Raw genomic sequence first — 20,849 nt, forward strand, 5'->3', positions numbered from 1 at the left:
AAATATTTTTTGGACAAAATGTTACATGACCAGAGTGACCTTTGACCTTGATTTTACTACTGGGCCTCATGTATAAATCAGTAACCAGTTTCAGTTGTGCATGAAAATTTGGGAGGGTCACTTTTTTTCCTTGATAACACTCTTGAAGGGCCACTATTTTATGCACCGCATCATTTTGAAAAACACCAGCCCTCCCTCCCTGCAATTTGCATCTAGTCCCTTACTCTAATAACCTTGGGGGCGCTACGTGTAGAATTTGTAAACACACATATCACAGGCCACCGCTTCATGCATATACCCAGGTAGAAGGTGCCGTTGAAATTCTAATTGTGATTTATCAGTGTACATGGATTGGTAAAGTCAATTGGAGTGAAAATGCATGTGTTTCCAGCGTAAACTGCAGAACGTGTATCGTGAATCATGAATCGTGAATCTTGAATGTGGCTTACCTCTGAGCATGGATGTAAAAAATCTATTTTTTACATCCATGCTCTGAGCTACCCCTCATCAGATCTTAGCTCTTTGAATCTTTTGTGATTAATCTCACTTGTGTTGTGAGTTATTCTGTTTCTTCCTGAAGGTGGACCTTCATTGAAACACATACTTATTATCATATATGGAGCATGGACATACATTAATTGCACACAGGAAGATGATATAACATAAATGTATTTGAATAAGTGGAAAACGTATACATCTGGCATGTTGGTTTTGATTTGTGTTCATTGTTATGACGTCCCAGAATGTCATCACAAGCAGAGGATCATGACCTCTCAAGTAAACCCTTGCAGTAAAATTGTGGCACAAAATGATATTCATCCTATTGTACACGATGCAGGGTCAAGTTGACACAGGGTCCAGTTGACAAGTTACTTCTGGTTAATTCATTCATTTATACAGGAAGTAGAGAAAGCTGCAAAGAAGAAACTTCAGGCATTCCTGAATGAAATGCTGAGAATAGGAACAGTCAGGGTGAGTTAAATACATAGACCTTTGACTGCAAGAATTGTATTGCCTGATAACCATACAGTATGTAAGTATGGCCATGGATGTAAAAAAGAGATCATCCATGGTATGGCTCAGGAATGACCATACTATGTTTATACACGGTCCCTCCATGAAGGGACCGTGGTTTATACCATAGACATTCTGATTTTGATCACAAGTTTAAAATATTTGAAGCTTTGGCAAGTTTATTGCAATGGTAAATAAAATTTCTCAACAAAGTGTTCTGAGTGAGTGAAGAGCACATGGTACATTGTAATATTTTATAAAATCACCTGAAGGCAGAATAGTTGCAACTGATAGTAAATTTACTCTCTTTTCCTGACATTTCCAGGGGTTCAAGTATTTTGTGATGTACATGAGAGGCAGAGAGGAGATGATTTGTAGAGTACAGAATGAACCCCTGGTAAGTGAAACTGTATACTACACTCTCAATGCATGCACTTTGTGTAGTCCAGTACTTTGTCTGCAGTTTAATGTGTTTTTGAACTTGCAGCTATGCCACATTGTTCTTTTGTCACATCACCATGATGCCCCTTCTCTGCATCAAGCTGTTTGTGTGTATGGGCTCAGTAGTGAAACTGATACAATGTAGCTGCTGATAAGATATTATATTACCATGCCCTGCCCATCGCATTTTGATTGGTCGAGCTGAACCATGTGACTGACCACAAATACACAGTAATGGTTTGTTTACATGCCCATGAATATGAATAATAAGATTAACAACTCAAAATATCGTAACTTTACAGCTCAAACGTAAATCATAATCAATCACAAAATAAAATGGAGCACTTGTAGGTCAAGTTGAGATACTTTTTTCTGAAAACATCTCCGGATTTGCCAATTTTTTACAGCGTGTGTGACAGTGCGCCGCGTATTGCTCAGTTTCTGGAACCCAGTTGTCGTGTGCTCCTGAAATTTTGACGGTTTTCTTGGGTTTGCTGATAATATAATGGAAATGACTCCGCTCTGACCATTAACGTTTATTTATGGAAGGAAGCCTCACCCGTTAATTTTTGGCTTTCCTCTCGCCCTAGCCCACAAATAAACATTAATGGTCAGTGCGTCGCCCGTTATTTCTATAATAAAGCAGTTTCCTTCATCCAGCAGACAGCTGGCTGCTAGTCCGATGTTGTTTTAGTCTGTCAAATGTCACTGTAAAGTAATTAGTGTTTAAGACTTAAAAGTAACATTTGGAAACAAAGTACCAAACTTAATCTAGTAATTAAAAAACATACAGCTATAACTCAGCGTTAAAATCTTTGCCAGAAGGCCTGCAATGCAAAGTTGAAACCAGTTACAAAATCGATGAGATTTCTGCATATGATTTTCTGAGTTTTATAGAGTCGTTTTACCATCTACCAGTCACTGTCCCCAAATATCACGTTTTTGGAGTTGAGGAAAATGATGAAAGTATTGAAGCTTTTAAGAAGATTCAAATATATCAAGTTTCAAAATATATCCTTGTGCTGTTTGATGATGAAAATCATTCTATTTTTTAACTGATTTTAACCTGTCATGGAAATAAAGGATATGCTTGTCATTTACAAATAAACCTAAAAACTTAGAGAAAAAATTATGTAAGAGAGGTGTGTAAAATTAGAGCCCAAACAAGGGACTATGTACCCCCCAGGCAGGAGACCATTTGCCCTCACGATGTTGGGCAAATGGTAACCTACCCTTTGGCATACAATTTCTTATTTTGAATGTAGTGTTATACATGTACTCAGAAAAACAGATATTAAGCAATCAGAATAAAATTATGTTCACAATTTTTGAAAGAGAAAATTTTATCACAGGTCAGCTTCCATGTTTGATTTTGAAGGAAATACATATTGTTTGTATGGATTGGAAACCAACGGAATGAAGTAATACTTACTGAATATTTAGATTTCTCCTAAAACTGTTCCTTCACTGTTTGATGGAACAAATTGAACAACTGGATGTACCGGTACATGTCAGTTTACTTTTACATACCACTCAGTATAACTAACTTTACTCTTCTGTACCTTACACAGACACCATCAGAAAGTGAACAGAGTACACCAGTCAAGTTCTCATTCAGTGGCAGTCTGAATGCTGCTAACATGCCATTTGATGAGTAAGTGCTCCATGCATCTTATAAAAAGACATTTCCAGTCTTTAAGGTAGAATGCGCCTCAGGGACAGATATTCAAACACTCAAACTTTTACAATATTCTTTTGGCCTACCATTTAGGGGGGGGCTCATTTTGAAGCCTACAGAATAAATAAAGTTTTCACCAGCTTAGGTTTGTGAAAATCAGGTATTTTATTTTCCCATATAGAGATAGCACGGGGATGACAGCCATTTTGAATTCTAAATATGGGGAAATATTGGGTAATTTGTGTCTCAAGTACCAAAATTGGTAATTACGCTTTTTCATTCTTGATTTTGAAAGAGAATGGTTTAAAGTTAAAGTTTTTTGATGAAAGTTTGAGCGAAAGTTTAAATCTTTTGTTTTAGAGGTGCAAACTACATGTACCTTGATACAAAACTTGATTGCTCCATCAGTTAAAAAAATCACCACTGTGCAATTGCCGTATCTGCCACTAAGTGTAGAGGGCAATGTATTTTTGTAGTGCCAGTTTTGCAAACATGCTAAGTTTTAGACTTTATTAATGCATGTATACACTAGTTGTGGAACATGTCTTTCAATTTATATACACAGCAATGAACAGGTGATGTGTAAACAGTTGAATATTTTATAGTGTTTTGAATTATAATTACCATACATATCTACATACTCTTATTCTTTGAAGGAAGACTGTCTTAAAATCCTTGATCCTTTCCTATCCTGTTTAGTATTTTCTTCATTGATCCAATATCTGCACTGCAAACATTAGACTCAGCCTGATGGTTTGGTGGAGAAAAGTTCCCCAGTATTGCTTGCCCCTCCTAGCTTTGACTGACTGTATCGTTGTAATGAAAAAAAAATAAGTACAAACACCTTATTTTTGAAAATGACAGATATTTCCTTAAGCATTAAATTATGTGCTTAGTTTGCACGGACCACTGAATCCAAGTATCAGGGTTACCCAAGGAATTATAGATCAGGTTGAAAACATGCTAGCATGAGGTCCTGATGTTGTGGTTCAGTGTGAGTGTCTGAAAGTAGTGATAGGTGGGAGTAGTTCATGTCAGACTGTCTACAAGTGTAGTCATCGCCCCGTTGTTCAGCCAGTGGTTGACGCCGCTTTCAATGTTGGTGGTACAAAAGAAGTGGAGGTAGCAGTATTGGAGACAATGTGTATCTGACATGCACATGTTTTTCTGCAATTTTGGGCGATTTCACTTAAATGACATTTTGTATTCATTGAAGTTGTGGTTTAATTTAATAATTAAGCTCTTCGAATTTCTGTTGATTAGTTTGGATGATCACGCTGAATTTTAATTTCAATATTCTTATTTTCTTATTTGAATTTACAAGTATACTGAAAAATGAAACATTTGATATTACTGTGCATTTGAAATGTCACCCTACAAGTACCACTCACAATGTGTCGTTAGTGCTTGATTGTATTCGTCAACTTTACTGGGTGGTAAGTTCAACAGAACCGGAACACTGACTTCCAGCTGACTGGCCAACTTAACTTCACATGGCTTCAGTTGAATTGAAACCAACTTGATGCTGGATTTTATTCACGTGTAACTGCCCTAACTTTGCAAAAAATGACATAAGATACTCATTGCGGCCAATCTAAATCCTGGCATACAGTATCACTCCACCATCTGCCAAGTATTAACTGGTATTCTGGTATTGAGCCAAAACATACATGTATATTTTCACCAACTTAGCTTTGTACGTTATAGCAGGTTTGGTCAGTAAAAAGAATGTTTGCAGTATCTAGTTTTTCAATATGAATATTCAAAATAAAATATTCAAGTTTTGTTAAAATGCTACATATGGGACATGTTATGCCTGTCTGGTTTTAACTAACCTGACCTGATGGTGACATACCGTATGAACTTGGTAGGGTAAGGGTTAAAAGTGGCATCAGGGAATCTGAACAAACTTGAACTTCTAGACTATTTGGCATGAACTACTGATTACCAGTCACTTCCTTCTAACAGTTGCCTTGAACTACAACAAAGGGTATCATGGAAACATGTTTTACACCAGATCTATCATATCTGAGGTTCCCCCTGAGTCACCGCCTTTGTACCCCAACTTTACCCAGTAATTAGTGTGACAGAAACACATTGCTGAAATGCCTTTCTCACATTCCTGGCCGCTGGGAGTGCGGGATCGACAGTGTGGGAAAAATCGATCCCACACTCTCAGAAACCGTCCCACACTCTGCAGTAAATATTACACGAGCTCTGATTGGATGATAAACAGTCTATTTTGTTCCACGCGCAAAATGTTATCCAATGGCACGACGAGTAACACACAGACCAGAACTACAAAGTAAGCAGGTCAAAGTACAGTGGCAGACGACAGACTTGTCATGATTTTGGATAATGTTGTACATGTCCAATGTGAATTTAACGCATTTTGTGGTCATGTGAGAAAAAGAATCTCACACACCAAGGACCTGGGATCAGATTTCTCACACTCATTGGGGACATTTTGTCTCACACTCGCCTGTGGCTCGTGTGAGACAAAATATCCCCAACTCGTGTGAGAAATCTGATCCCAGGTCTCTGGGGGTGTGAGATTCTATTAATCTCAATGAAAGATGCAGAAAGATCCAGAATGGATGTGTATCTCATAAGAATCACATATCAATTTGAAATATGCAGTAGGTAATAAAAATACAATGTATATCGTCATCAAATTCAAAGTGGAAAATGATTTCCTGTACTGTGTTATGTAGGTCATTTCCCCCACACTCATCATGACCTGAGTTCAATTAGTCTAGAACATTCTCAAGGTCACTGCCCTTGATGACCTCACAACCTTGAATTCAATTAGTCATGTTTGGAATGTTCTGGAAAGTTGATTAGTTGTGTAAGGGAGATAATTTTAGAACAGTAATTAGCATGTCAATAAAAGTTCTAGATTGTTCTTATATGCCTTTATAAAAGGGACGTGCACAGCTTCCAGTCAGACTTTTGGGATCGTGTCTCTTGTGTGTTACTAAACTCCAGCAGTAGTCATTCTCAAGACTTTTCAAGACCTTCACTGCCAACGCTGGATTTATACTGTGGACTTTATGCATCTTCAAGCCTGCAAGGACTGTTCATTCATCCAACTGACTGTTACAACTCTGAGACTGGAGCTTTGCCGTCCCAGCTGAGATAAGTAGTCTGTACACTTTTAAAGTTTGTACTCTATCCCTGACTTAGCAATTAGTTTTATTTTCGTAATAAATTTTGTTTAAACGTTAACTGCTGAGTTCACCCTTTTTGTTCGTTTTCTCTGCACGTAACAAATTGGGGGCTCGTCCGGGATACGAATATTTTGAGCCGTTTGACAACATTTTGCCTGCTTTTTTAAAACTACTGTATACTGTGAACTCAGCGAAATTTAATCATGGCGGAATTTAAACCAGAGGAAATGGATGACCTTGATCAGGACACATTTGATTCCCTCAGAAAAGACGACCTCATAACACTGGCCAATTTCCTTAAGGTAGAAGTTAAACGATCTATGCGCAAGCGAGAAATACAGTTCATTGCAAAACATTTAGTTAATTCTGGCCATTTTGAGGAGTCTGCCTTAAAAGATTATGAGCCTGAGTCTTCCTCTGAACTCAGAAAATTAGAATTAGAAATGCAGACGAATTTGGAGATCAAGAAACTAGAATTACAAATGAGAGAGAAAGAATTACAAATGGAAGAAAGACAGAGAGAGAAAGATAGGCAGGAAAGATTAGAAATGGAAGAAAGACAGAAAGAGAGGGAATTGGAAATGAAAGAAAAAGAATTGCAAATGGAAGAAAGACAAAGGGAGAAAGAAAGAGAGGAAAAAGAAAAGGAAAGAGAATTAGCAGAACACCGACTGCAGTTAGAAATGAGACGTTTAGAGCTTAGAAAGTCAGGAAAATTCTTCCCTTCAGACAATTTTGACATCACTAAGCATTTCAGGTTAGTTCCCCCTTTCCAAGAAAAGGATGTTGATAAATATTTCCTTCATTTTGAGAAAATTGCTCAGAGTCTGGATTGGCCTAAGGAGTCCTGGTCTATGCTTTTGCAGAGTGCTTTGGTGGGTAAAGCCAGAGAAATTTACATTCAGTTGTCAGTAGAGCAGGCTTCAGATTATGATTCTGTGAAGGAATTAATTCTCAAGGGTTATGAGTTGGTGCCTGAAGCTTACCGTCAGAAATTTAGGGATTGTGAGAAGGTGAAAGATCAAACTTATGTTGAATTTGCTCGAACAAAAGAACAACTGTTTGATCGTTGGTGTTCTTCTGAAAAGGTCAGTCAGAATTATGACAAATTACGACAGCTTGTTTTGATTGAGGAATTTAAAAGGTGCATCCGGAGTGACATCAAGACATTTATCAATGAACAAAAGGCAGATACATTGGAGGTTGCTGCACATTTGGCCGATGATTATTCATTGACCCACAAATCTTCCTTTCTCAGTAAACCTTCCCAGTCCTTTTCATACAGAAACAATGCAGGTAAATTTAACTCCTCCTTTTCATCCAAGAATTTCTCAAAGGAGAGTAGAAAATCAAATGACAACAGTTCACAAAATTCAAGTAACACTCCCACATCATCTCAATCTCCTTCTGACAAACAGTTTGGTACACTTTCTTGCAATTAATGTAAGAAAGACGGCCATTTAATGTCAGAGTGTTTCAAATTGAAAAGAAAACGTGAAGGTCAAAGTGGTCAAAGTGGATCTAAGCCCACCGGCTTTATTTCTTCATCAACTCGATTAGAGTCTAATAATGTGTGCAACACATTTTCTGAGGTTAAATCCCTCTCATCCCCAATTAATGAGGTCAAGGTCAATTCTTCTCAAGATAGCATTATGGGTATTTTCGAACCATTTATTCATGATGGTTTTATATCACTTTCTAGTGATTTTTCTTCCGCTACCCCTGTCAAAATTTTAAGAGATACCGGGGCTTCCCAGTCTCTTTTGTTGGCAGATACCCTGCCGTTTTCTGAAAAGTCATTTTCAGGTTCTAAAGTTCTTATTAAGGGGGTAGATTGTAATGACTACATTCCTGTTCCTCTCCATAATGTCTATTTGTCTTCGGACTTTGTTTCTGGACCTGTGACTTTAGGTATTAGGCCTTTTTTGCCTTTTGAAGGGATTCACCTTCTTCTTGGAAACGACCTTGCTGGGGACAAGGTCATTACTAATCCACTTGTGACTGATAATCCTAGTTTAGATCAGGATCCAGAGCCAATTGAACAAGAGATACCCGATTTATTTCCTTCATGTGCCATTACTCGAGCCATGTCAAAGAAAACTTCCGAGAATCAAATACTCTCAAAATAATGTCACAGATGTTGACTTAAATGACACCTTTCTCAGTCAGGTGTTTGACACGGATCATTCCGTTATCCCTCGTGGATTTGAAACTTCCAGTAAAACTTCTGCTGACCAAAGTCAGACATTTTCTAGATCAAATCTCATTGCAGAACAACACAAAGACCCAGATATTTTGTCTTTGTTTGACAGGGTAGATGATGAAGGTAAAACTTCAGATAGCTCTGTTTCCTATTATACAAAATCTGGTATTCTCATGCGTAAATGGAGACCTCCAGACGTCTTGGTTGATGACGATTGGGCTATAAAACATCAAATTGTGGTTCCAAAGTCCTATCGTGCTGAAATATTGCGCCTGGCCATGAAACCCCTGGGCTGGTCATTTGGGAGTAAGGAAAACTTATCATAAAATTCTCAGTCACTTTTATTGGCCTAATCTCAGGCAGGATGTAGCACATTTCTGTAAAACTTGTCACACATGTCAAATGGTAGGAAAGCCAAATCAAACCATTCCAAAGGCCCCTTTACAGCCAATTCCTGCATTTCAAGAACCATTTAGTAGGATACTCATAGACTGTGTTGGGCCCCTACCAAAAACAAGATCAGGAAATGAGTACATGTTGACAATAATGTGTACATCTACTCGGTTCCCAGAAGCCATACCACTGAGAAATATAAAGGCAAAGACTGTAGTGAAAGCTTTAGTCAATTTTTCACTTTATTCGGCCTTCCTAAATGTATCCAGTCCGATCAAGGCTCCAACTTTATGTCTGGAATTTTTCAACAAGTAATGGATCAGCTAGGCATTAACAGTATAGGTCATCCGCCTATCATCCAGAAAGTCAGGGTGCTCTTGAGCGATTTCATCAAACTTTGAAAAACATGATTAGGACCTACTGTTTTGACAAGGAGAAGCAGTGGGATGAAGGAATTCATTTTTTGCTCTTTGCTGTTAGAGAGTCAATTCAAGAGTCTCTTGGTTTAGCCCATTTGAGCTTGTATTTGGACATACAGTCCGTGGCCCACTTAAGCTCGTTAAAGAGAAATTCCTATCAGACGATGATGATTGTCTGAATATTTTGCAATATGTGTCAGATTTTCGTACAAAACTCTCTAAAGCATGTGAATTAGCCAGAGAAAATCTTGAGTCATCTCAGCAGTCAATGAAAACCAAATATGATAAAAGCACCTCAAAACGGAAGTTTGAACCAGGTCAAAAAGTTCTTGTTCTACTTCCAATTCCTGGCAAACCACTCCATGCTCGTTACTTTGGGCCATACCTAATTGATAAGAAAGTGAGTGATTTAAATTACATCATAATAACACCTGACAGGCGAAAACAAAAACAGCTATGTCACATAAATATGCTTAAGCCATATTTTGATAGGGATAATCCTACTATAACTCAGCCTGTCAGTGCAGTCAGTTCAAACCATTATGAAGATAGTGATACTGAAACTGACTTGAGTGAAAATACTCTAAACTCAAAGCTGGGCTCGGTCAAGCTTCAGAACTCAGAAATCCTGGAGAAGCTGGAGTCTACAAAGTTGGCACACCTCCAGCCAGAACAACAACAACAGGTGAAAGAACTGCTCCACGAATATAAACACCTATTTCAAGATGTTCCAACGAGGACAAACATCACCCATCACAACGAAGATGTCTGCGACAGTAATCCAGTGGAACAACACCCAGACGGACTGAATCCTGCAAAAGCGGAATATCTCCAGGAGGAAGCCAAGTATTTGCCGAACAATGACTTTATCGAACTCAATAAAAATAACTGGACTTTACATGCATACTTTATGCCAAATTCAGTGCCATTTCAAGTTTCCAACAACAAATTGCAAGAAGATAGTCATGGGACATCCTGTTTGCTACTTTTCACACAAATTTAACAAATCCCAGAGAAACTACTCTACAATTGAAAAAGAGTGTTTATCTTCGATATTAGCTTTACAGCATTTTGAAGTTTATGTTACTTCTTCAAATCAGCCAATAGTGGTTTATATTGATCACAACCCTCTTGTTTTTCTGCAGAAATTTAAAGGCAAAATCAGAGATTGCTAAGATGGAGTTTAATGTTACAGGAGTTTAATCTTGACATTAGACATATCAAAGGCAGAGACAATTTAATTGCAGACTGTCTCTCTCGTATTTAGAAATTATTGTTGTTCACTTTCAAGAAATTTTATTGTTGTTCACTTTCAAGAAATTTTACTTTAGAGTAAAACAAAATTTGAGTACTTAAATCCTTTTCAAGATTACATTTGTAAAAGAAAGTTTTTCTTTGAAAAATTTTCTTGTTTTGAAGATGGGGTGTGTTATGTAGGTCATTTCCCCACACTCATCATGACCTGAGTTCAATTAGTCTAGAACATTCTCAAGGTCACTGCCCTTGATGACCTCACAACCTTGAATTCAATTAGTCATGTTTGGAATGTTCTGGAAAGTTGATTAGTTGTGTAAGGGAGATAATTTTAGAACAGTAATTAGCATGTCAATAAAAGTTCTAGATTGTTCTTATATGCCTTTATAAAAGGGACGTGCACAGCTTCCAGTCAGACTTTTGGGATCGTGTCTCTTGTGTGTTACTAAACTCCAGCAGTAGTCATTCTCAAGACTTTTCAAGACCTTCACTGCCAACGCTGGATTTATACTGTGGACTTTATGCATCTTCAAGCCTGCAAGGACTGTTCATTCATCCAACTGACTGTTACAACTCTGAGACTGGAGCTTTGCCGTCCCAGCTGAGATAAGTAGTCTGTACACTTTTAAAGTTTGTACTCTATCCCTGACTTAGCAATTAGTTTTATTTTCGTAATAAATTTTGTTTAAACGTTAACTGCTGAGTTCACCCTTTTGTTCGTTTTCTCTGCACGTAACAACTGCACAGGCACACACCTGATAATTATGGTTCTTTTTAAGTCCTTTCAATGTGAATGTGAACATCTTTGTGTGTACCTATGTTTCTTTTCAAAATAACTTTCTCTGTTCTCAGAATAGCAGAACTTTCAGAAAACAAAACAATAATTATCAAATCCTCTGAATCTTTCTCTTCAAATGTCATGCAATGTATGATGACTTAACGATTAAGTAATTAATTATTTGACTCATATAGGAGGTCCCTGATGTTATCGGATGGAACACAAAAAAGGTACGCATCATCAAAAACAAGATGATCATTGTACACATAAGTATTTTCCAAATTTTGTCTTTGTCACCGTACCGTAGATTCAAACATATCAGTGCTTTGCTTTCAATGCTTCTTATGTTAATATTGCAATGTTGAGAATCATCGCTGCCCTCAGGTGGAATTCCTGACTTCACTTACATGAACAGTGTTCCTTCTCAACAAAATTTTGATACACTCTGAAAAATAAAGCCGGCGAGAATCATGATTTCAAAAAGGAAATTGGAACATTTAGTAACTTTAACAAATCTCTATTAGAGCATGCATTCCTAATTTTAAATATCCTCCAGTGACTAGACTGATTGCATGGAATTTGGTTGACATTTTTCCCGTTATATAAAGTCCTAAAATGTGCAAATTCCTTAGCCGTGATAGTTAAAAAATTATGATTTCAGTGTACGCTGTATTTCAAACTTTCTTTCTCCACCCTCACGTAAAGCGAATTTCATGGTTACGACAGAACAAATTTCACAGAGCTTCTGCTTTGCTGTCAGCTTTGTCTGTATGTGTCTTGTCTGCTATGTTCACATGTGCCTTCACCTGATCTGCTACGTGGTAGTAAATTAATCCATTTTATAACCACATCTGCTTCATTCACACATCCTTGAACCTGTATCTTTACTACTGTTTCTGCATGGCATTTTTGTGTACTGCAAGTTTTCTCTTCCTGTGTCTGTATATGCAAGGAAGTATCCATATATATAAAAATCATGTACATGCATAGCTTCACTGTCAAGAAAACATGCTATATACAATGCATAACATGCTGATGAAGACCCAATATACACATTGAATTCATCATTCCAAATGTGTTAATCTTCCGTTTTGTAAAAGATAATGCGCAGTATCATCGTAGAACTTGTCATTAAGTTGCAGTACCAATCATACACTTACATGTACATAGTACATGTACGTTCACAGGTGGAAGTAGACAAATAGTTACAAAGCCTAAAGGTATACAGTCACCTGTAATCTAAATATGCCCATATATGGTCAAAAGGGCGTTCCTTGGTATTCAAAATGCCCATGTGAGGGTGCTGTTTTTAAAAAGCGGCCACTGTGATTGAGTAGATTTTCTCTTTCCGTGGTAACTGAGGCAAATTTGGAACAGGTGACGTATACCTGTAAACCTTTGATTACTCATAGAATATTACCACATCAAATTGCCATGAAAATCTGCCTGGTATTCATTACACCTATCTTGGCAATGACCGTTCATGAATACCTGTATTGGTGAACATTTCAGGACTGATTCATGAAGCTCAAAGAAAATCTGCTCCACAGCAAAATTTCTCTAAAATGGCTGTATGCTGATTTTCTTCTTATCAGTCTTCAAAATATCAGAGCAGAAAATTCCAAAAGCATATGATTAAACATGGATTAGAATAATGGAATGGAATGATTCTAAATTGGAAATTACATGTAAGGGTGGTTTCAATCAGATAATCGGTACTGAGAATTCAAAATTAGAAATTTTCAATACAGAGTTAACTTTCAGCAAGCATAATGTATACTAGTAATTTCTATTCAAATCAGCTGATTGCAGTGAGTAACTTACTGATTTAGATTTTCAAATTTGGATTTTTCCTATATGTCAAAATGGAATTTCAAGAATAGGAGCATTCCATTCCAGTATTCTGTTCCATGTCTTTTCACATCTTAATTTCAAACCTGGTTGTTTTTGGAATGAACGCTACTTTAGATTCTGAAAATGTCAGGTCATTGACCCTTGGGTTATTTGACCTCAGAGATGGTAAACTGTTTTGGAAATTTCTCACACATGAATGTTTATAGGTATTCTGTGATGACGTTTGATTTTGCTTTCTGTGGTACATTTGATAAATGTTCAGTTGCTAGGTCATATTTATACATGATAATAGAATCTACCAATATACTTGTCAAGGTGGTGTATAACATGTATATGTCTGTTTTGTCTGTCGTTCGTAATTACACAGCCTCAGTGGATTTGGACACATAGATGTCGGACTGCCTCCTGCCTCACCTGTAGAAAGAGAAATTGTGCCATCTGTAAGTGTTATGTTTTAGTTCATTTTATTTTTAGCTCCGCTGTCAGCGACGCGGAGCTTATCAAATAGGTTGATTATCCTCCGTCGTCCGTCGTCGTCGTCCGTCGTCCGTCGTCGTCCGTCAACAATTGCCTTCTCCTCTGAAACCACCAGTCCAATTGCTTTGAAATTTTATATGCAGTTCACTTGGGGTGACCTCACTTCAGTTTGTTCAAATCATGGTGAAATTTGCATATTTGTATTTTTGGGGCATTTTTTGGTGTTTTTGGTAAAAAAATCTTCTTCTCTGAAACCGCTCGTCCGATTGCTTTGAAATTTGATATGCAGTTTGCTTAGGGTGACTTAAATCAGATTTGTTCAAATGGTGGTGAAATTTGCATATTTGTATTTTTAAGGCAATTTTTGTCATTTTTGGTAAAAAATCTTTTAAAAATCTTCTTCTTCAAAACTACTGGTCAGATAGCTTTTATATTTGGTACATATGTCCCTAGGGATGATCTATTTCAGATTTGTTCAAATTGTGCAGAAATATGCAAATTTGCATTTTTAAGGCAATTTTGCCATTTTTGGTCAAAAAATGTATTTCTCAAAAAGTACTGGTCTGATAGATTTGAAATTTGGTATACAGGTTTCTATAGATGAACTTAGTAATATATATTGAATTTCTGATGAAATCTGTAATTTTGTATTTTTGGGGCAATTTTTGCCAGTTTTGGTCAAAAAATGTGTATTTCCAAAACTACTCATCTGATAGCTTTGAAATTTGGTATAGAGGTTTCTACAGATGAACTAAATGATATTTATTGAAATAATGATGAAATCTGCAATTTTGTAATTTTGGGGCAATTTTTGCCATTTTTGGTCAAAAAATGTGTTTCTCAAAAAGTACTGGTCTGATAGCTTTGAAATTTGGTATACAGGTTTCTACAGATAAGCTTAGTAATATATATTGAATTTCTGATGAGATCTGTAATTTTGTATTTTTTGGGCAATTTTTGCCATTTTTGGTCAAAAAATGTGTATTTCCAAAACTACTTATCTGATAGCTTTGAAATTTGGTATACAGGTTTCCATAGATGAACTAAATGATATTTATAGAAATAATGATGACATCTGCAATTTTGAATTTTTGGGGCAATTTTTGCCATTTTTGGTCAAAAAATGTGTTTCTCAAAAAGTACTGGTCTGATAGCTTTGAAATTTGGTATACAGGTTTCTACAGATAAGCTTAGTAATATATATTGAATTTCTGATGAGATCTGTAATTTTGTATTTTTTGGGCAATTTTTGCCATTTTTGGTCAAAAAATGTGTATTTCCAAAACTACTTATCTGATAGCTTTGAAATTTGGTATACAGGTTTCCATAGATGAACTAAATGATATTTATAGAAATAATGATGACATCTGCAATTTTGAATTTTTGGGGCAATTTTTCCCATTTTTGGTCAAAAAATGCGTTTCTCAAAAAGTACTGGTCTAACAGCTTTGAAATTTGGTATACAGGTTTCTATATATGAACTAAGTGTGATATTTTGAAATTATGATGAAATCTGCAATTTTTATTTTTGGGGGCAATTGTTGCCATTTTTGGTCAGAATATTTTATTCTCAAAAAACTACTCATCAGATAGCTTTGGTGGACATGTTCTTAGGGATGATCGGATGTGATATATTCAAAGTATGATGAAATCTTCAATTTTGTATTTTTGCAGCTTATTTTAGCCACTTTTTCTGGCCACTGCATTGAGTTATCAAAGATTTCCACCTTCATCAACATGTGTCAAAAATAGTTATTCTGTACATAAACACAGCGGAGCTATATCGGCCGCTAGGTCGCTTGTTTGGTTCTTGACATAAACTTAGTCCATATTACTGCTTATCATTTGACAACTCCGTCCTGTTTACTTCAGGGCTCAAAATTCATGGTAGTCCCTTTTCCAGGACAACCAAACCTCACCTTTGGACTACTAATATCTTGAAATGGTTGTCTCACCATGAGATGACCACTTATTCACATGTTTCATGGAATGAAACCGCAGTGTACAGCTGATTGGGGTGTGTTGGCTCCAAGATCTTTCTATTGTTAGTATCCTTTGAAATCATCCAGCGCGGCCACTGTGACAAAACATGCCCCACAAATAAATCTAATTGGACTCAGTGGTATGTTGCCCATCTTTGCAAGCAAAACAGACACTTCTTCCACTGTTACTGAAAATCATGTATTCGGAGATCACTTGGACACTAAATCAATTGATGTTTGTGCTGTTTTAACCCAAACCTATGCATCTTTTCACTCAGTGAAGCATTAACAAACTTCAGACTCTCGCTGTACCACTGACTGGCGACTGTGTGTGTATTGGCTTCCTGAGTGAAACCTCACATGATGTCATCATGCCACATCACCAATACATAGCAAATATGAAGTCATATTTTTCAGGGAGAGCTTGATTTTGCACCAAATTAGGAATGAAATACAATAGTTAAAGAAGTCCATAATCGAAATATAGTATATCTTTTTGAAAATATTGAATGTTATTTGACAATATTCTACAAGGTTCTGATATGAAAAAAAGGTGAGCCATAAACTTCAGGCCTTATTATACTTGACCAAGGTGACCTTGAGATGCAATGAATATTTCCTTTCTTCTTCCTTGCAGGATGACAATTCCACACTTTTCCTGGTTGCTGGTTATGCCCGCTATGGATGTCCCTATGTCTGGGTCAGATCGAACCATGAAAGGCTTGTGAAGCTCAGTGGAGATGATTCCTTCACAAAAGATAGTCCTCTGAAAATTAAATCAACAACAACATGGCTTGAAAAAGGTAATAAATATGAATATACTAATACGTGTAAAGCTGGTTGTTGTGGTGTAGAAATTGTATAGAAATTCATCTGAGACGAAGTTTATTGCTCAGATCACGTCTTAAAGTCGCTTTCGCCATCCTTCTCTGTTTCTGGTTGCCATAGATACTAAGATCTGGGACATCATCGCGGAGCTTGTCAAGATCGCCACTCTGCCTTCCCCGAGGAATCCCTTCGCTGTAGACATGGAATATTTTGACCAACTTCCGTTCATGGAGCGTATCCTAGCAACGGGAGCCATGGTGAATTTCCTTCAAAAAGTTTTAGATTACCATCCGGATAAGCCATATATCGGGCTAGGTAGGTTATATGTCTGGTTCTTTGTCTTTCATTTCAATATTTCCATGTATATCCATGTAATTCAGGGTGCTATAGAAAGAGGGATTATTCCTCCCCCCTTTTGCCATAGTTTCAAGGGAGGATTTAGTACATACATGTATGAGAAGGGGGGGTGTGTGAAATCCATGTTTTGACAGAAATTCCTACATCTGTTTGTATTTTAGCAGAATTTGCAGACCAAGCAAACAAACTTGGTTTATACTGCAAAGCACTCAGAACCTATTGAAGGTCTCCAAATGATAATTACACCTAGTAATGTTTATTACTACAAAATGTCATGGACTAGTCTTGAAAACTCTTCAACAAATTATGTTCTTAGGAAGATTAAGCCTCGGGGACAGTTTGGACTTTTAAGTTTTTACTATATTTTTCTCGTAAATTATTTTGATGCTCATGGGGTAAATAAAGTTTTCACTATGATACTTTTATGGAAAATCAAATATTTCTTCATGCAGTTGAAACAGGGATGTGGCTGTTCAAATATCGGTAAATGTCGGGTAATTTTGTTTCACTGGCACCAAATGGCTGTCAAGCTGAAACGTTACACTTGAACTCTCTTTTAGTGATGACATTGACCATGTTTTATTCAAAGTGCTAAGTAGTTGAAAGCTGAGGGCTAAACAATCCTCTGTTGCTCCAAATTGTGTAAAAGTATTTTATTATGTTATTGGATTGAGGTTATTATCTGTCAGTACAGACAAAGGACCTTTTTGCAAAGAGATGAAACGTACGGTTCACTTTTAAGTCAACGAGTCTTTACCAAATTGTATACCATAAATGTATTTCATTATTTTATGGACTGGAGGGTATCACCCGTCAGTACAAAGGAATTTTATACAAAGGGATAAAACATATGGTCCACTCCAAGGTCAATGAGTCTTCACCAAATTGTATACCATAAAAGTTATTCGTTATGTTTTGGCTTGAAGTTATCATCCGTCACTACAGAGGAACTTTGTGCAAAGAGATGAAACATACGGTTCACTTCAAGGCCAATTGAGTTTCAGGTTGTGTATTGCCGTGGAAGTGATGTGGCAGTATAGCTATATTGACAGATAAAGCAATAGCACTGTAAAGCTAATAGTGTTTTTATGTACATGAGAGTGTCATTGAAAGGACACGAGCTGTAATCAACATAAACATATGGCAATCAATCCTTTGTGCATATCTCTGTAAGATCATGTTTGTTTTGTGTTAGACTGTTTGAAATTTTAGAATGGAAAAATCCAAATTTTATTTCAGACTTTGAAGATGAATCTTTTCATTCTTTAAACTTTTCACCCGTATTTTCCTGTACATGTATTCATGTATGGATTGATTCACTCTCTTGATAAAAATGATGAGACAAAACTTTGCCTGTTAAAGGGTTAAAGTATCTACACAAATCCCAAATTCAGATTTGCCTTTTTATCAATTTTGCAAAGCAGGAATGGTTTCTCAAATCTCACTGGCACTGTTAGCAATGAGTGCTATCAGAGTTGTATACAGACTCATTTTAATAGAGGGTATGCTAAACACTATAAATTTTAACATGCTGTAGGAAAACAAATTAAAATATGTACATGTTTTATTGAATGAAATAATAACTACTGTATCAAAGGCTTCACATACTTTCCCATTTAATAGCATATGATAACTTTTTCTTTTGATGACTATGTGATGCATATCCACTGAAGGAACTAGAACTTTGCTGAGTGTTGATGTCTCTGACATTTTCTCTGACCTGCAGTGTCAGAAGACCTGGCTGAGGTGACGAAGAAGCACTTCAAGGAGCTACAGACGTACGTGCAACAGCAGGCAGAGCAGATACAGACAGAGACAGAGACACAGCAGCACAAGGTCAAACACCATCACAAGCCACAGCAGCAACAACAGCCACAGCCACAGCAACAACAAGAGCAGCAGCAGCAACAGAACCCACAAGAGATGCAAAAACCAGAGCCGCAGAGCGAAGCAACTCAAATGCCGTACAATCAATACAAAAGCAGTGGAGGACTTACGCGACGAGCACACGCACAGTATTACTGAAATTTTCATTTTTTTTTTTTTGAAAGAAAATTTCTCCATGAAAATACACATTTGTGAATAGCTGCAAGCTGGCAGCTAGATGACTGTATTGAAGTCGTCATTTTGCTAAAATTCCTGAAAGCATAAGCAACAAAAAAGGTCATACTTTTTCTTGATATTCCAAATTCATCGGTTGACCAAGAAGTAAGGTCAATCCTGATTAGTCAAGACATCAATCATTAAAGCAGTCCTATTCAACCAATCAAACCTCACCTCTTAAGGGACAATCAGCATTTGATGAAACTCCAATTAGTTCTTCTGTCTGTTGATCTCGACAACTTTTGTACAGCAATTGACATTGGTCCAACTGTTTCAAATTTACTTCATATGCATTCTTCTTGAGAAACTTATGCTTGAGAGTCTGAGACTCTCCAATAAGGAAAGATATTGTGTAAAAATGTGAAACAAAAGAGAAACATTTCCAACATGAATTTCCTAACTTATGGTAATTTACAATCAAACCGAACAAACTTAAAATGAATACTTCTTTTAAAGTCACAACACTCAAATTTTGTAAAGTGCTTGGAAGTAAAGATACAGCTCTACGGTATTCAAATCAATTTTCTTAGGTCCAGGACTTTCAAGTGTTTTGCTCAGACTAGTGAATATGTATTTCCAGGACTAGAAAACTAGACTGCAAGACTAGTTAGACTACAGGACTAGCAAACTAGACTACAGGATCAGCAGACAAGGTTGCACGACAAGTAAACTAGACTGCACGACTAGGAAGCAAGACTGCAGGACTAGCAAACTAGACTGCAGGACTAGCAAACTAGACTGCAGGACTAGCAAACTAGACTGCAGGACTAGCAAACTAGACTGCAGGACTAGCAAACTAGACTGCAGGACTAGCAAACTAGACTGCAGGACTAGCAAACGAGACTACAGGACTAGCAAACTGGACTACAGGACTAGCAAACTGGACTACAGGACTAGCAAACTGGACTACAGGACTAGCAAAGTATATTATAGGACTAGATGACTAGGCTGCAGGACTAGCAAACCAGACTATTGGACTAGCAAACTAGACAGCAGGACTAGCAAACTGGACTACAGGACTAGCAAAGTATATTATAGGACTAGATGACTAGGCTGCAGGACTAGCAAAACAGACTATTGGACTAGCAAACTAGAATGCTAGACAGATTCAGTTTGTATTGCCCAAGGATCATGAAAAACAAATCAATTCACCCTGCGGCATCTTACACATGAATAAATAAAATATCGGTAGTTGCAATGCATATTGGAAGGACTTTGATGTTAAAGAAATAACATAATTTTGTGTAGATCACAATAGAGCTGGAAAAATATTCATAGAATTATGAAAGCTTAATTTGCCGTCTTTGATGTAACAAATTTCCAGTATCCTTTTCATGTCTGAACGGATGAAAGTTTACATTGGTGTTACAAGGCTGCTAAAGTTGTCCTGTGAACGTGTTTCAAGATTTACTGGTGAAGCTCAATGCCTTGTTTCAAATGTAGTACAGATTTTAGAGATTGTGTCATATCACATGATATTGTAAAGGGATGGAGTGTAAGTAGTACTGTTGATTGCATTGGTCTGTTGGCATTAGAAGAACCAGACATTGTCTAAATAGAGGTGTTGCAAACGCTGTCAGGTGCATTTATCAGTTAGGCAATAATATGAGTCGACCATAAAGGAATCAACTCTACAAAAGTTGAAACATTGTCTAGCAGGTCAGATGTAGTCAAAACAACATCCAATCCACACACCATGTCTGCTATCCTAGGCTACATAGCAGCAATCCGAGTTGTATTTTTTTCATAGTTCCGTCGCAATAAAGTTTGGTGTGTTGAGAAAATGGTTGCTAATTTATTAATGATGCATGTGTGTATGTTTGTCAGTTCAAAAGTTTTAAATGCGAAAAGCCTTATATTTGACAGCAAGTGATACGTCCTAGACAGTTAGCGAGCTG

At 37.0% G+C, this 20,849-nt stretch overlaps 1 protein-coding gene across 4 annotated transcripts in view; it reads left to right on the plus strand.

The window, feature by feature from the left end:
- The window catches only part of LOC139118595 (uncharacterized), a 22,945-nt gene extending 2,792 nt beyond the window's left edge, over positions 1-20,153 (plus strand). For 3 of the 4 annotated variants that reach the window (XM_070682000.1, XM_070681999.1, XM_070681997.1), the window contains exons 2-9: positions 901-972; positions 1,340-1,411; positions 3,027-3,109; positions 11,545-11,580; positions 13,572-13,644; positions 16,301-16,466; positions 16,612-16,806; positions 18,575-20,153. In XM_070682000.1, coding sequence (XP_070538101.1) covers positions 901-972; positions 1,340-1,411; positions 3,027-3,109; positions 11,545-11,580; positions 13,572-13,644; positions 16,301-16,466; positions 16,612-16,806; positions 18,575-18,873 — 996 coding nt within the window. In that variant the 3' untranslated portion in view covers positions 18,874-20,153. The remainder of the gene's footprint in view (positions 1-900; positions 973-1,339; positions 1,412-3,026; positions 3,110-11,544; positions 11,581-13,571; positions 13,645-16,300; positions 16,467-16,611; positions 16,807-18,574) is intronic. The other variant, XM_070681998.1, reaches the window with a different exon arrangement.
- The last annotated feature ends 696 nt before the right edge of the window (positions 20,154-20,849 follow it).

The sequence above is a fragment of the Ptychodera flava genome, chromosome 19 (assembly GCF_041260155.1).
Source record: "Ptychodera flava strain L36383 chromosome 19, AS_Pfla_20210202, whole genome shotgun sequence".
Lineage (NCBI taxonomy): Eukaryota > Metazoa > Hemichordata > Enteropneusta > Ptychoderidae > Ptychodera > Ptychodera flava.